Source organism: Harpia harpyja, chromosome 19 (assembly GCF_026419915.1).
Source record: "Harpia harpyja isolate bHarHar1 chromosome 19, bHarHar1 primary haplotype, whole genome shotgun sequence".
NCBI classification, from domain to species: domain Eukaryota; kingdom Metazoa; phylum Chordata; class Aves; order Accipitriformes; family Accipitridae; genus Harpia; species Harpia harpyja.
In genome coordinates, this window is record NC_068958.1 from 5013559 (window position 1) to 5028999 (window position 15441).

The 15441-nt window shown below is 48.7% G+C and overlaps 3 protein-coding genes and 4 non-coding genes across 8 annotated transcripts; 2 read left to right on the plus strand and 5 right to left on the minus strand.

Annotated features, from left to right (window-relative positions):
- Positions 1-9: 9 nt before the first annotated feature.
- On the minus strand, positions 10-4336 carry RPL7A (ribosomal protein L7a). The gene is made up of 8 exons (XM_052814721.1): positions 4172-4336; positions 3480-3600; positions 2883-3032; positions 1911-2051; positions 1496-1575; positions 1030-1160; positions 521-590; positions 10-179 (listed from the first exon to the last, which is right to left on the minus strand). The coding sequence occupies exons 1-8, from the start codon at positions 4319-4321 to the stop codon at positions 75-77; spliced, it is 948 nt and encodes a 315-aa protein (XP_052670681.1). The 5' UTR covers positions 4322-4336; the 3' UTR covers positions 10-74.
- LOC128154857 (small nucleolar RNA SNORD36) lies at positions 1237-1309 on the minus strand. The gene has a single exon (XR_008239448.1). It is a non-coding gene; the product is annotated as a small nucleolar RNA SNORD36 (small nucleolar RNA).
- LOC128154865 (small nucleolar RNA SNORD36) lies at positions 1742-1818 on the minus strand. The gene has a single exon (XR_008239456.1). It is a non-coding gene; the product is annotated as a small nucleolar RNA SNORD36 (small nucleolar RNA).
- LOC128154867 (small nucleolar RNA SNORD24) lies at positions 2126-2191 on the minus strand. The gene has a single exon (XR_008239458.1). It is a non-coding gene; the product is annotated as a small nucleolar RNA SNORD24 (small nucleolar RNA).
- On the minus strand, positions 3101-3173 carry LOC128154866 (small nucleolar RNA SNORD24). The gene has a single exon (XR_008239457.1). It is a non-coding gene; the product is annotated as a small nucleolar RNA SNORD24 (small nucleolar RNA).
- On the plus strand, positions 4286-11158 carry MED22 (mediator complex subunit 22). 2 transcript variants are annotated; one of them, XM_052814722.1, is made up of 4 exons: positions 4286-4442; positions 4926-5006; positions 5370-5578; positions 9768-11158. In XM_052814722.1, the coding sequence occupies exons 1-4, from the start codon at positions 4320-4322 to the stop codon at positions 9964-9966; spliced, it is 612 nt and encodes a 203-aa protein (XP_052670682.1). In that variant the 5' UTR covers positions 4286-4319; the 3' UTR covers positions 9967-11158. The 2 variants fall into 2 exon arrangements, with proteins under 2 accessions (XP_052670682.1, XP_052670683.1); XM_052814723.1 differs by having other exon boundaries at positions 9774-11158.
- A 521-nt stretch (positions 11159-11679) lies between these two features.
- SURF6 (surfeit 6) lies at positions 11680-15244 on the plus strand. The gene is made up of 4 exons (XM_052814720.1): positions 11680-11959; positions 12392-12607; positions 13225-13316; positions 14361-15244. The coding sequence occupies exons 1-4, from the start codon at positions 11866-11868 to the stop codon at positions 15030-15032; spliced, it is 1074 nt and encodes a 357-aa protein (XP_052670680.1). The 5' UTR covers positions 11680-11865; the 3' UTR covers positions 15033-15244.
- The last annotated feature ends 197 nt before the right edge of the window (positions 15245-15441 follow it).

Below are 15441 nucleotides of genomic sequence, written 5' to 3' on the forward strand. Positions count from 1 at the left end.
AGAGACCACTGAAACTTCATCTGGGGGTTTATTCTTTTTATGTACAGAAAACACGGAAGCAATCCAGTACATCTTTAGCCCAGCTTAGTAGCCAGTTCTTTAGCCTTTGCTTTTTCAAGCTTAGCAATACGAGCCACTGATTTTGGACCCAAGACGTTACCACCCCAGTGACGACGGATCTGCAAAGAAGTGAGAACAGGTTAGATGCTTCGTACAGTCTCTTCCTACATTCAACCAACTAACTCAATCCCACTCTTTTGTGCACAAGGGGAAGAGCTTCCTCAACTAGGAAGTCCTACACATTTCAAGCAGTGAACTAACATTTCAGGGCAGCGCAGAGAATTTACCCACCCTCAGGTAAAGAATCTGGATACATCATAAGCAAATCTAGGTACACTACACCCAACAGACTTTAAGCTGTTGTCACTATGTCTGAAATAATCTGCATTTCACTGGGAAGCTTTTGGGGATGTTAACAGTACAAACTGAAAGACAAGGCTAGCAGCACAGAGAATCTTACCTCGTCGTATCTGTCATTGTAGTTGGTCTTAACAGCCTCCACCAGCTTTGCAAGGGCTCCCTTATCCTCCCTGTTGGTCATAGTTTTAGTTCCTTTAGAGCCTCAATTTAACATTTTCCGTAACTCTTATGCCTCAGGATTTAAGAGCTCGTAGTGGCAACATGGTTTTTCAGGTTAAGCGTAAGCGTCATTTGGCAAGGGGTAATCACTCCAAACATCAATGCTTTAGGAACCTGCACTGCTCAGATTAAGGTTAATAGTTCCATCTATGTATTTTAGAGTAAACACCCATTTTGGTAAACCAAAGTAATCTCTATCTTCAGGATCCAACAGAGCTCTTAATACAAAAGGACATCTATTTTATACATTATAGAGGCAGTATTTTATTTATTCTTACTACTTTAAACTACACAGACCCAAGTTTGCTATCCATCTGCCCTACAGTCTGTGTTTATGGGCAGTTTGCTTTCTCCACGACAGAGAATCAAGCCAGCACACAGAATACTTACGGGTTAACTTGTGTGAAAGCAACAGAGGTACAGGTTTTCCTGTGGACCAGTCGCCCCAGTCTGGCTTTGCCCTTGATGATGCAGTATGGCACTCCCATCTTGCGGCACAGAGCAGGCAAGAAGACCACCAGCTGAAAAGAAATGGAGCGTGCTGTGTAACTGAGGGAGAACATCTTTTTATTCTTTGAATCAGCCTGGGCTGTGGCAATTGCTCAGTGTTAAAAAGCTCGTTTTGCTCTTCATTGTTGAGTCAGGTGAAGAAATTCATACATCATTGCAAGGGCCAAGCCTCATTGTAATACCAGGACAACTAGGAACATGCGCAAGTATTCCAGTTCTGGTAATTTATGCATTCTCTTTTCGTGCAATAGATTTGTCCTAAAATGCATTTTCACCCCAAGCGTAGTTCTGACCTCAGCTTAAGTTACACAGGTAGCCCACAACATCTACCAGCAAGTATGCTTACCTCAATGGGGTCTACATCGTGGGCAATAACTACAAGCTGAGCTTTCTTGTTCTCTACCAGAGTCGTGACACTGTTAATACCTGAAAAACAATTTATAGGTAAGCTTTGATTCCGCTCAGTCTATTTTCAGAGCTTTCATGTAAGTCTCATACAACCAGCTCAGATTCCATAGTGCAGCTTCAAAGTTCTGAAAACTTCTCACATCCATTCAGTAGCACAGAGAGGATATTCCACGGACAATTTGCTAAAGCTCAGGGTTAAAAAGCTCGTCTATTTTGCTCTTCACTTTGAGCTCAGGTGAAGAAATTCATACATCATTGCAATAGCTTGTCCAATCCTGTTTGGTTGGAGCAGAGCTCTAACCAAGTACTACACTCCCGTATGTGCAAGCAGCCAAGTCCACGTACAAAGTTACCTGCTCGGAGGACCGGTGGCCGCTTAGTTGGTGCATCTCCCTTTCCTGCAGCTTTCTGCTCAGCACGAGCCAGTAGCCTCTGCTTCTTCTCTTGCTTATTTTCTGGCCTATATTTGTGCGCCAGCTTCAGCAGCTGCGTAGCTGGAAGAGAACATCTACTAGTTAGTTAGTTGCATGACCTAAAAATCTAAGCATTACTTTTTAAAACACTGAAGTGCATCAGCGATCTTGGTGGTTGTCATCAAGTGTATTTAGACAGCAAAAAGTTAGCATCATTTGCACACTGCAAGAGCAGAGCTGGCAGAGTGCCTCTAGAGCCCGTATTTACCTCTACGTGCACCTCTGTTGGCAGTGAGAGCTCCTTCACTGTTTGGATGAGGAAATGCCTGTGGACCCCCACAACAATTATGGTTAAAGGTGGTGCACTTTCTCCTATAAAGCAAGCAACATCTACGAGGGAGTTACTCTACATGGGCTGAAAGTTTCTTGCATAGACACTATCACCTGTAAAAGACTATTTACTTGTTTCACAGAAGACCCTGAAGTCCCTTCTTCCCCCGTATCAATGTCAGCCTGCAGGATGCTGGCTTTCCCCCCAATGCCTGCACTCATACAGATTTCTCAAACTATCTGTTTACACAACCCTATGTGGTTCTACATCAAGCTGGAAAAATGGATTATGATGGAAACAGGCAGTTAAGATAACCCTGGGTTTGGGTTGTTAAGTAGGAGCTTTGGTATTTTCTATTCCCTTTTCAAAGTACACAGCAGCTATCAAGACTTAAGCCAGCAAATTCAGACAGCGGCTTGCTGCTGACATCACCCCAGTCACTATTAAAGCCGTCCTAAAATGCTTCCAAAGATACTCTCCAGCTTACCTTTGTTAAGTCTTATTTTGGTTTCTTTCTTCTTCTCTAAGGCATATCCCATCAACGACCCAAGTTAAGAGAACTCTGTGGGGCACATCCTTACCTGTCTGGCGGTCCAAAGCCTGAGTGAACTGGTTAATGGCAGGAGGCACCTTCAAGCGTTTGTAAAGAATGGACCTCTGGCGCTGCAGTCTGATGTAGCGCGGCCATTTCACAAAACGTGTGAGATCACGCTTCGGCTGGATATCCTGTCCTAAAAATAAGAAGTTTAACTCACAGCTGTTCCAAACCCACAGAGCAACAGCATGGAATAGGCACGAGTGCATCAGTGATCTTGGTGGTGATATGTCAGCACTATCACTCAGATAGCAAATATTCTTTCACATCATCTGCACACCGTACAAAAATGGCACTACAGGAGTCTGAATTGATTCACCGCAACATGTGCAAAAGGGCAAGATTCATCGCAGTAGAATCAAATAATGAATCTTTGTAATACAGAAAATTCAGCGAATTGTCCATAGCCACCATCATATACCTAATGAAAGACAGATCTTAACTGCAGGCAGCAAGGCAACTGCCTCCATCACTGTCTCCACTCTACAGCTTCATTACAATACGCTTCTGTTTACAGTTTAGGCATCTGCCCATAAAACAAAAAAAATCCTTGAGCAAGTAGCCCAAATATTCACTTACTCACCAATGCCAAAGTTCTTGGGCCTCTTCTCAAAGAGGGGATTGACAACCTTCTTGGCCTCCTGCTTCTTGACTACAGCAGGGGCCGGTGCCACCTTCTTGCCCTTGGCCTTCTTTCCTTTCGGCTGCAAGAAAGAAAGGAATATGCTCTTCCTTCTTTTGCCTCCAATACTGATGTACTTGAAAGATCTTTCAGTCCACCTTGGAAATGCATTTTCCCAGGCACTTCACCAGCCTAGCAGTCTCCCAGCCTAGTCTTGCTCTTGCAGAGATAAAATCCTTCGCTTTGAAAGGGTTATGAACCTCCCGTTTAAAACCGGCTGGTGATCTCCTCGGCCGGGCAGCAATCGCCCAGCCCAGCGCTCCCGGACACCGCCAGCAACCGAGACACCCCCACCGCGGGTTACCGGCCACCGAGCCCGGCCCGGGATCCACCCTACACCGGGAAAAACGCTGCGGCCTGACCGGGCTGCCCCGCTCCCAGCGGCCCGCGCTGCGCGGCCGCCCCGCTGCGGGCGGGTAGGCCCCGACCCGGCCTCCCCCCGGACCGACCCCGGTCACCGCAAACCGGGCACGAAACACCCCTCCCGGGTACCGAGCACCCGCACGGCTCTCTCCGCCGGGCCGCGGCCCAGCGATGGAGGCAGATGGCAGCGGATGAACCCCAGCCCCCGCCCCGCGCCCGCCAGCACTCACCATCTTGGACTGAGGAAGAGAAAGGGGAAGCGGTGCATGCTGGGAAATATCTATGAGGCGCGACGTCTCGCGAGAGGCCGGCGGCGGCGCGCGCGGCGGGGCGGGGCCGGGGAGGTTCAAGAGGGGCGGAGCGGGGTCACGGGCCGCCATGGCGCAGCAGCGGGTGCTGCCGCAGAGCAAGGAGACCCTGCTGCAGTCCTACAACAAGCGCCTCAAGGACGACGTCAAGTCCATCATGGATAACTTCACCGAAATCATCAAGACGGCTAAGGTGGGCAGGGGCCGTAGCCGAGCCCCGAGGCGGCCGGGGGAGCAGCCGGGCTCCTGAGGGGAGGGGGGGGGGGGTTTCCCCGGGGGCGGCTCTGAGGGGAGAGCGGGGCCCCTGAGGGGAGAGCGGCCGCGGCCCTGCAATCGGGGGCGGCCGTGAGGAGAGAGCGAGCCCCTGAGGGGAGGGCGGGGGGCAGCGGCGGGACCTGTCTCTCGGTTGCCCCGAGGGAAGAGGGTTCTTTCCCCACGGCGGGCGGCGGTCGGTTCTCCCCGGCTGCTGCTGGCCTCCCTGCCTCTGCCCTGGGGTTGCTGAACGGGGGAGAACGGCGGGGAGGGTAGCAAAGATGATTCGCGGGTGCTGTAGAGTCCAGAGGCCACCCCAAGGATTCCCTGTGTGGATTGAAGTGAAATGAGTTGCCTTATAATGTAGTAATTGCGTATCAGGATTTTAGTATGTAAAGGTGGCTGTGTACACGTTTTTCTTTAGATTGAGGATGAAACTCAAGTCTCTCGAGCAACCCAGGGTGAACAAGATAACTATGAGATGCATGTCAGAGCTGCAAACATTGTGAGTAGCATCTGCTGTTCAAATCGGTGGGTAGCATGTCCTGCAGGTACTGTTGCTTTCATTGTTGCATCTTGGGTAGCCTTTATAACTCTTACGAGGTTTGCTGCTAGAAGAGTAACCTGATATTTGGGGTGGCTGTCAGGTGAATCCCTTCTCTAGGGGGAAAGCTGGGGTAGCCTGGCTTGTCAGCTGCAGGCTTCTGTCAGAATCCTCACGTAATGTGAGAGTTACTACTTTATTCAAGGCTTAGGCTGAAGGAGCAGCTTGGGAGATCTTGGTTTAGAATTGGAGTAAAGCACTGTTTTGATATACTGTGTGCTATGTGATTTTGGTTTTGGTTTTTTTTTTTCTCCCTGCTACAAGGTCCGAGCTGGTGAGTCCCTGATGAAACTTGTGTCTGACCTGAAGCAGTTCTTGATCCTCAATGATTTCCCCTCTGTGAATGAAGCTATCAACCAGCGCAACCAGCAGCTGAGAAGCTTGCAGGAGGAATGCGACAAGAAGTTGATTGCACTACGAGATGAGATCTCCATTGACCTGTACGAGCTAGAAGAAGAATATTACTCTTCCAGGTACAAATAGGGCAGTGGACTTCTGCCTTATGATCCCAGCCCTTTTGGGGTAGTTAGTCCAGACAAACAAGTAGTCCTTAGAGTACAGGTCTTGAGAATGTTCCCAACAACATTTCACTCCTGTTTTTAATTAGGTTAAACTCTTTTTCTGCAACTAAAGCAACTGCCTTTTCCTTGTAGATATCCTACAGGGTATAAATGTCATGGTGAAGGAGGTATTCACAGCGTCCCGCTCTAGGTGCCTGCTTTAGTTGGCTAGATTTGACAGATAATTTGCTTAGGCTTCTTTTGTAATCCTTGTAAAAGGAGATGAATTTCCTTGGGGTATAGGCTTCTGTCTGAGTATCCTTCTGGAGGAGCCTCTGTCTCTCTCCTCGGAGAGACTAGCTTGCTGAGCTGGGTCCTCATATTAGATGAGATAACCACGTCTTCGTCTTCCTGGTGAGTTCTTTCACAAGTGACCTGGTTACACAGTGTGCCTTTTCCCTTGTAGTCCACTGCCCCCAGCTGCCTGGAGTACTGTTGGGGTGAGCATTTGAAATGAGCAAAAAAGACTTGCTCAGTTTCATTGAATTATGAAGTATTGTGATAGGATTTTTCTATGGAAGACTTATTACTGATCTGTTTGTGGGATTTTTAATGTTTTTAAAAGACTCTTAGAAAACAGGCTTTAGAGAATTCAGACACTTTATTTTTTTATTTTCTGTCATGCACTCCAGCACTTCTAGTTGATGATGCAGTAAACGAAAGCAGGAGAAAACAAATGAGAACCTGATTATTTTGGCTGCACTGTCCAAGCTAAGTGAAGTCAGTGCAATAATGCTATGACTTCTAAACAAAAACTTAACTTTTGAAAACCTTATTTAGAATTTTAATGACCAGGTTTTCTATTTTTGCCTTTCCCTTCTTTCTAAAAATGCTGAATGCCTATAACCCCAGCTAGGTCAACTAAAACCCTAATTACTCAATATATTTGGAAGTTAGGCCATTATTTATGGGTTAATATATGTATTTTAAGAGTAAAAAGATACTGATATGGCATAGCTTAGGAATGGCTATGACATCAGAAGAAAACTTGAGGTAAAAGTTCAGAGTTGTTTTTCAAACTTGACTTATTTTTTTGGGGGGGTGGCAAGGGATCCTAGAAATATCTCAGAAAGGAAGAGTGATGGTCACAAACCCAAGCACCAGTCCAGGCCCTGATAGGTCAGGGGTGCATCCACTATATAGGCTGCATACAGCACAGCAGCAAGCTGTATCCAGAGCGATGCACTGTGGGATGATAGTGCCTCACGTGTGCCAGACATGCTTCCCTCACGCTGTCACCAGACTGCCACCACTGTGTGTTGGTAGCTTTAACTTCTGGGCTAAGGGGTTCTGACCATGCTGGCATGGTCTGTTCACCTGCCTGGCACCAGACGCCATGTAGAGCAACCCTTTGTAACAGAACTAACATCTAAGCACAAATGTTGGCATATACCAAATGGATTTGCCTTCGTGCTCTTTCTTAGAAGGGTGGTCACGAGGTGAGGAAACTTTGCAACTCTACAGAGCTATGATCCCTCCACTGAAACCTGTTATTATGTAGCACTTAGTCGTTTGCTTTTAGCACTTACTCCCTTCCTGTGCTCCTGTCTTTTTCTGCACCAAAGAAATTGTGTGTGTGTAAATACAGAAACAGTGATTTATTCAAAGTCCTTTTATAACTAGAGTACTAAGATATTTTTAATGAAACTTATTGTCTAATGTGGGGAAGAAGGGGTTCTGTTATGTCACATAGTTGTAGAGTGATAGTCATGTTTAAATGGCTGTAAATGCAATAGCTGGTTTGCCCACAAACGGGCATTCTGTGCTGTCCTGGGAGCCCAGCTGGGGTTGCCCCTCTGTACCATCTGTTACTTTCTCATGGGGCTTGATCCCACAGGATTTATAGAGGCGTGCAGTCCCATGAGGCCAGGACATGGGTTCCATACAGCCATGCTGCCAAACTGCTCTCCCGTGCTCCAGTTTCCCTGAAGGTCACTGGTTAGTTTATTTTAGGTCTTCCCTCCAGGGAAGGCTGTAGAAAAGAGCTCCCTGCAGCAGCACACCTCCAGGTGCTGCAGAGCTGAGAGCTGCCTGCCCTGTGCTGTGTAGCTTGTTTGGTCCCTGTGCACTGCTCCTGATGGCTGTGAAAAAAAAAAAAAACTGTGGAAGGGAGTGTCTCCTGCCCAGCATTTGTCACTGCCATTGTGCTAAGGGGGCTTAGGAGGGAGCCCCTTGCCCACAGTGAGTAACTAATAGGATGCACCTCAGGTGTAGGGTCAGGTTTCATTGCTAGGGTTTTCGTGTGTACATGGGGGTTTTAATGAGGAGACCTGAAAGCAGGTCCTTGAAACTAAAGCCGAGTAGATTGTTCTGAAGGAATCTTTGCTTTCAGACCCTGTCTTCAAGTAGTTTCCTAAAGCTGTTCCTCTGCACACAGACCTGGCTGCATGCCCCAAGGGGGAGTAGTAAAGTCCCTCGCACTGAGAAACCCTCAGTCAAAGGACAGAGTAGCAGGCTGGGCGGTGCTGTTGTGGGCTGGGCAGTAGCTGCTTATTCACCCTGACTTTTGAGGAGTGTTACGTGAGAGGCGAAGCTTAGACTTTCGGAACTGTTCTAATGGGAGCAGCAGGAGAAGCAGTTGTGCTTCTGACGCAGCTGACATTTTCTTTGTAACTCCCCTGCCAAGATGCGGTGGATGCTGTGGCCAGATTTTCCTTGGAAACCATGGCCTGAGGTCTAAGACTGACAGAAAAGGACTCATAGTTCTGGTTCAGTCCTGAAGGTCTTTGCTAATTGAACCCAGCTTTGCTGTGTGTGGAGGACAGTAGGGAAGGGTGGTCTTCAAAGGCATTTTACAAAGGCCCCAGATATAAAGCCTGTGTCCACTGCCTTGTCATTTCTACTGCAAAACCAGCTGGGTGATGCTGCCAGAAAAGAGCTCAGAAGTAGATGCTTGCAACTAGTGCTTTGTGTGCTTACTCCCCAAAGCGGTAACTCCAAGTCCAGCTTGCCTTTTCTCATCCTAAACCCCAAACTTGCATTTATGTTCCATTGCTCCCTCCTCTGAGATCACAGGAGCTGTCTTGAGTGTGGGGTTAAATCTCAACATGTTTCATGTTTGTGCAATTTGAAGTGTCTCATATTTCTACACCTAAAATATTTCCCTAAGCATCTATTCAAGTCCATACATTAAAAATGTAAATAAAGCTGCAACAACAAAATCACTTGACCCATTGGGTTTGTTTTACTGTGAACGCAAGCTGCTTTCCGCTCCAGCACTCACTTTGTCTTGGGTGTCTCGTGTGTGTACAGCTCCTTCCTCTCTTTGGAATTTGTTTTGGTTTTGTTCCAGTTTCTTCCATCATTTTTCTTTTTAGTTTTGGCCCTTCCACATTGTGTTTTCCTCAGAGCACAGGCAAGAATTAGCCAGTTGTTTAAAAACATTACTTTCCCACACTGCTGGTTCATCCAGCTCTGTAGTCTACAGCAGTCCAAATCCAGCAAGCTGCTTTTAGGAGAACAGCTCAGGTTCTGCTGAAAATGGTAGGAGCCATCAGAACTTTATAATCAGGCTGCGGAGCTTCCACAGAAGACCCAGACCTTCTGTGGAGCACTTTATTGAAAGGGCAAGGGTGCAAATAGGTTTCGTCTTTATCATGACAGGGGCAGGCCCTGAAACAATTGTGCCAGCTTTTCTGCTGAACTTAAATTTAGAGCAGGATTTCTATTTTTTATCTCACATAGGTCATGATCTAATTCCAAGTAAAATAATTATGAATGGGGTCCTCACCTCACTCAAATCAGTAGCAGAACTCCCATCTTTGGGGTGCCAGGACCTCAGCCCAGATCCTTCCAGGGACTTAGAGCGTCTGGATTAGAATTGAGCCTCTGTTTCAGTTTGTAGCAACAGTTTTGTCTCTGAAATTCCCCTGATCTTCACCAGGCCCACAAGGTTCAAGACCAGCTCTTAAGGGTATCTTAGGGAAGGCCAGTGTCACAAGACTTGTGATGAATTTGTGATCACAGACCTTACACCCATGAGTGGGTTTTTTTGCCATTTTCTTAATGCTTTGCTTCTGTCTTGCTTCCCCCACCCTTTCCCTCCCTCCCCTCCTCTCTTACTGCACCTGCTGTCTCTCCTTACTGGGGTTGTTCTGGAAAGCTACAGTCTGTGTGACAGCAATGATCTTCCACTGTGTGAAGCCTACTGGAGACAAGACTTTGCCACGCTGTCCCCCGAAAGCCTCTCCATGCCTCTGACAGCTGCCACAGCAGAGCAGAGCGTTGCTACCTCCCAGAGCTCAACCCCATCGCACCCTCACGTGAACGGGCACGGGGCAGGCCCCACGGAGCACTCCTGAAGAGGATCCTCTGCTGCTGAATGTGTTCCTCCCGGTGGCACTGTGCTGCTGCAAGTCTTCCACCTGCTGTACTGAGCAAGCATCTCCTGCTGTCAGGAGAACGCACTGGAGCTGTGTTTGTAGGTTTCTGCTCACTGGATAGCCACGGTGCTTTCTCTGCCCCTGGGACATTGCTATGAGTGTTCGTCTCCCTTAAGAGACCATGATAAGTAAATACAAAGTTGATTGCTCTGACAAGTTAGAGTTAGGTTTCCTTTTACATGATAGTTACGTGTAGAGTTCATTAGAAATCCAGTTTGTTTCCATGTGAATCTCAGTAAGTACATGCTGGAGTGTGGGGAGTTGAATTTGTTCAGGATAAACTTGAGCCAAATGTGGGGGCAGCGAGTGTTTTGGGGTTTTTACCCCGCTTCCCAAAGTTACTGACATTCTGGCTGCTTTAAAGCTCTCTCAGGATGGCCTCTGACAACCTCTGTTCTACTTAATTAGGGTAAGAATCTTGTATTTTTTTTAGTCAGCAGTCTTCACTGTCAGAGTGCTTCACAAACTTGAACTTCTTGCTAGCAGCCGTTTGGGAGGAGGCTCTCGGGAGACCCTTAGCAAAGAGCAGTATTCTCCCTTTCAAAGAGGAAAGGGCACACTGAGGAATCAGACTGAGGTATTGATGATGCCATTTGCTCGAGGCTCCAGAGAGAAGCCGTGACACGCTTTAGTCTGATTCTGTTCTCAGCGTTTACACAGAAGCTTTCTATTAACATAGCCTGAGCTAACATGAAGCCAGTGTTTGCGTTGGCTAATAGTTTTGTCTAATAAAAAACTCTGGAGATGACTGGGGCATATGGAGCTGTGAGGGATTCTCTGTTACTCTCACAGTTTCCTTTGAGATGTGGTTGGTGCTTTGCCTGCAGCTGTGCAACAGCGTGGCACTTCTTCAGCCCTTCCCTGTTGCGGTGGTTCTGCGTTGACTGGACGCGGGGTGTAGTTGAACTGGAATAGGGTCGTGACAGCTCAGTGTGGTGGGCACCGTGGAGCTGCGGCTGCGTTCCAGCAGCTGAGCTGAGCTTCCCTGGCATTCTGCTGCAGCGTCTCACTTCTTAGGATGTGAATTTTGGTCCGTGTTTTGACTTCGTTTTCTTCCATTCCATTTATTTTTGTAATTAGGTGGTTTAATAAAGCTAACTCTTTTGTATAATTTTTAAGGCGTGTGTTTTCAGCCACGGGGCTTTGTGAAAACAGGACAATGCTGACTGTGCCCAAGTGCTGGGATGCGTCTCTGTCCCCCCCCCCGCCCCGGGTTTTGGAGACCGCTCCCCCCCTCGCCGCTGTTGCTGCGTGGGGGCTGCAGTCCTGCCGCTGTACGGGGCACCCGCACCCCCCCGAACCGGTACAGCCCCGTCTCCTCCGACTCAGTCACCGCCAAGTAAGGGCCCGGGGCCTGCAGACGGGAGCCGAACCGGGGCGGGGGGGCTGCCTGCGGCTGCGCTCGGGGGACGCTGCTGGCGGCCAGCGGAAACGGGGGCGGCGGGGCGACCCGCGGCCGCTGCAGAGGCGGCCCGAGCACACACACCCACCCCCCCCACCCCGCCGTCTGTCTGGGACGGCCCGAGGCCCGGCGGCAGAGCCCCGGGGGGGGGAAGGCCGCCGAGGCGGCTCTCGGGACCGGCTCCCTTCCCGCCTCGCAGCCGTCGCGCTGCCGTCACTTCCCGCCCGGCGCGCTGAGGTCACTTCCTGCCGGCGCGGAGCAGCACGGGGAGGATGCCGCCGTCCTCCCGGTGTCCTGAGGAGAGGACGGGGCGTCTTGGGCCCGGCCGGGGCTCCGCGGCCTGACCGCGCTGAGGGAGCCGGGCCTGGGCCGGGCGGGGCAGCTCCCGCCGAGGGACGGGTCACCCCGGGGCGGTAATGGCCAACCTGGCCGCCCAGGACTCCTACCTGCAGGGTTTGGCGAGGAAGGTCTGCCTGCAGCGCGCCCCGGAGTCGCGGAAGAGAAAATTTGGTAACGGAGCTGTCACGCTTCGGCTGCTGTCCCTCCCGGCCCCTTCGTGGGAGTCTGGGCTTGTGACAGGCTTGCCTCCACGGTGTGCTTGGCCCGGGGGAGTGGTGGTGTGCCGGTTTTTAAGGAAAAAAAAAAAAAAATCTCTGTTGAAACGCGGGGCTCCCAAGCACGTTATGCACGTTGCACTGTTAGCCCCGGGAATCGGTGGTCTCCGCTTGCTTTTATACACGTGGTGATCGGATGTGGGAGGACTGGGATTTTACTGAAGTGTGCAAGCACTTGGTCTATTTAAATAAATCCTCAAACATGTAATTTTTGAAGATTGAGATATGCCATTGTAATGCTGGAACTTGAGTCTTCAGTAATAACTGAATGGTATGAAGTGGGCATGTAGTGTTGTCCTGTTTTGTGTAATTTATTTTTGCCTTCTAGTGTCTAAGCCAGGCCAGCCCGAGGATGCTGGCAGACAGCTCAAGAAAAAGAAGAGAAAGAAACCCAGGAAGCAAGCTGAGAAGACAAATGCTCCTTCAGTCAAACAGGTGGTCTCTAACACCAGTAAACCTACTCCGGGACAGAAAGCAGCCCCTGAAGCCAGCAAATCATCTCCACAGGGTGTTACACAGAGCGGAAATGAGAGTTCAATTACAGGTAAGAATACCACAAGGTCTGGTTAAAGTTACCTGAGCTGAGGTGCCTGCTTTTCAGTTGCTTCACACATGTCTAGATTGGAAAGCCTTTAAGAAGTTCAGCTGAATTGAAAACATCTTTGCTTATTCCATGTGCCCTAAAAGCTTTTGTGTATGTACATAAATTTGTAACATCACCGCTGGGTGGCTCTCTGGAAATAGCGTTTAAACTGAATTGCAGATTTTTCATGTATTTGGGTAACTTCTGGGAATTACTGCATGGATGCAATCTCTGTCATGCCAGGCTGGCTTTCCATTATGAATCTGAAAAGCCTGATCACAAAGAAAAGATGTCCTTGGCATCTTTGTTTCCACTGGCTTGGTACTTGTTGTCTGGCTTGTTAGGCAGCCACAGGGCATGCCAGGCCACTCTGGCTGGCAGTGCTGAATGATAATATGGATAGGAAAGGGGCAATTCTAAAGAAACCAATGAAATAGAAACTCTTGGTTTCTTTAGGTTTTCCGTTCTATTCACAGCATCTAAAGAGTTCTTGGAGCTTTTCCCATAGCCATAGAAAGTTCTCCTGTTTAGCTAGTGCTGTCTTTTAAGTATTTTTATTTTCTTCCTCTTGTTTTCAGGGAGCAAAAGTGAACTGGGTTCCCCTTCTTTTTTTGCAATGAATCTCTTGCGTCAGAGACTACATGAGAAGATTAAAAAAGCTTCTGGACAAGTATGAGAACTCTTAATATGTATCCATATGTGTGTTGATGCAATATAAATTCTCCCTAGCCTCCCAGGGGATGTGGGGACAAGACTACAATCTTACAAAGCTCAGGGTTTGAGCTAATTCCATCTCCTAAGGAAGTGTCTGTGGGTATTGCTGGGAGACTTGTGTGCATGCTGTGGTCTGGAAAAACATGTGAGAAAAGGTAGGGCCTGGCTTGGAGGAGAGCATGCCTCTGGTGATTTTGAGGAAAAAGAAAAGCACTAAGAGGCTGAAAGGGAACTTAGCTACGGGGTGTTGAGAGAGAGTAAAGGGTTTGAAATGCCTTTACTGTGTTTAGTATCTCTAAAAGCTGAGCCCACAGCTTCTTGTCACAAGTAGTGCGTTTTTAGGAAAAGTTTGAAATCAGGAATTTGAGGACATCCCACTTTTAATTCTGCTTTGTCCCTGTCGTGGTTTAACCCCAGCCAGCAGCTAAGCATCATGCAGCTGCTCGTTCACCTCCCCCCCACCCAGTGGGATGGGGGAGAGTATTGGGAAAAAAAAGGAAAACTCGTGGGTTGAGATAAGAACAGTTTAATAGAACAAAAAGGAATAAACTAATAATGATGATAATAATAATAATAATAATAATGAAAGAATTGGAATATACAAAACAAGTGATGCACAATGCAATTGCTCACCACTTACTGACCGATGCCCAGTTAGTTCCCGAGCAGCGATCCAGCTCCCCCCAGTTTATATACTGGGCATGACATCACATGGTATGGAATACCCCTTTGGCCAGTTTGGGTCAGCTGTGTCCCCTCCCAACTTCTTGTGCCCCTCCAGCCTTCTTGCTGGCTGGGCGTGAGAAGCTGAAAAATCCTTGACTTAGTATAAACATTACTTAGCAACAACTGAAAACATCAGTGTGTTATCAACATTCTTCTCATACTGAATCCAAAACCTAGAACTACATCAGCTACTAGAAAGAAAATTAACCCTATCCCAGCCGAAACCAGGACAATCCCTTTAAGGCTCCTGATTCATGTCTATCCTTCTTCTTAGGACGATGCCAAAGAATTGCCTCCTGCAGTCCTGGAGAAGAGGCAGCGAAGGAAGTATGAGAGAGAGAGGAAGAAGCGCCGAAGAAAGGAGTTGAAGATGAAGGCAAAAATGGAGAAGAAAGAAACTGAGGAGGTACCGGTAGAGCCAGAGAGCAAACAGGAGGAGAGCACAGCTGAGATTGTCTTTAACAGGGTCGAAGTCCATGAAGAGAATGAGTTGAGCAAGATCCAGAAGAAGAAAGAGAAGAGGAAAGCAGTGAAAGGCAAGATGACTCCTCTGACGGGCAAAAACTACAAGCAGCTGCTGAGCAGGCTGGAGACCAGGAAGAATAAGCTGGAGGAACTCAAGGATAAGGACGAGAAGAAAGCTCAGGAGCTAGAGAACAAGATGAAATGGACAAATGTTCTCTATAAGGCGGAAGGCGTGAAGATTCGTGACAATGAGGAACGTCTGAAAGAAGCTCTGAAGCGTAAGGAGAAGCGTAAGGCGCAACGCCAAAGGCAGTGGGAGAAGCGGACAGAAAAAGTGGTGGAAAAGATGCAACAGCGGCAGGAAAAGCGTCGCAAGAACATTCAGAAGAAGAAGAAGGATAGGATAGAGAAGAAGAAAGCCAGGGCCCGGAAGAAAGGCCGGGTTCTGCCAGAGGACTTGAAAAAAGCTGGTTTAAAGTGAGAGCGAGGTGGGGAAGGGAAGTTCTGCTTGCAGGGATCAGTGGTGAGCTGTCACAGAGCGGACCCTCCGTCTGCCTGACCCGGCTGTGCTGCCGCTGCGCAGCGCCCGAGGAAGCCAGCCGGTGGGACGGTCGCTGCCACGACTTCCCAACTGAGTAATAAAAAAAAGCCTGTCGTATGTTTGTTAATTAAATTAAAAGAAACGCCTTCCGATTGGTTGATTATAATCGTTATTTTCCTCAGGGGAGGATGGCGGTTGCTCTTATCTCCTCCGATGCTCTGGATGTGCCTTTCGAAGCCCTCGGACCATCGAGGGACCCCCCGGGATCAGCCTCCCGCCGGCGGGGGGGCGGAGTCCCGCCGGCGGGGGGCGGGGTCCCGGTGGGGCGGGGCCCCGAGGGGGCGGGGCG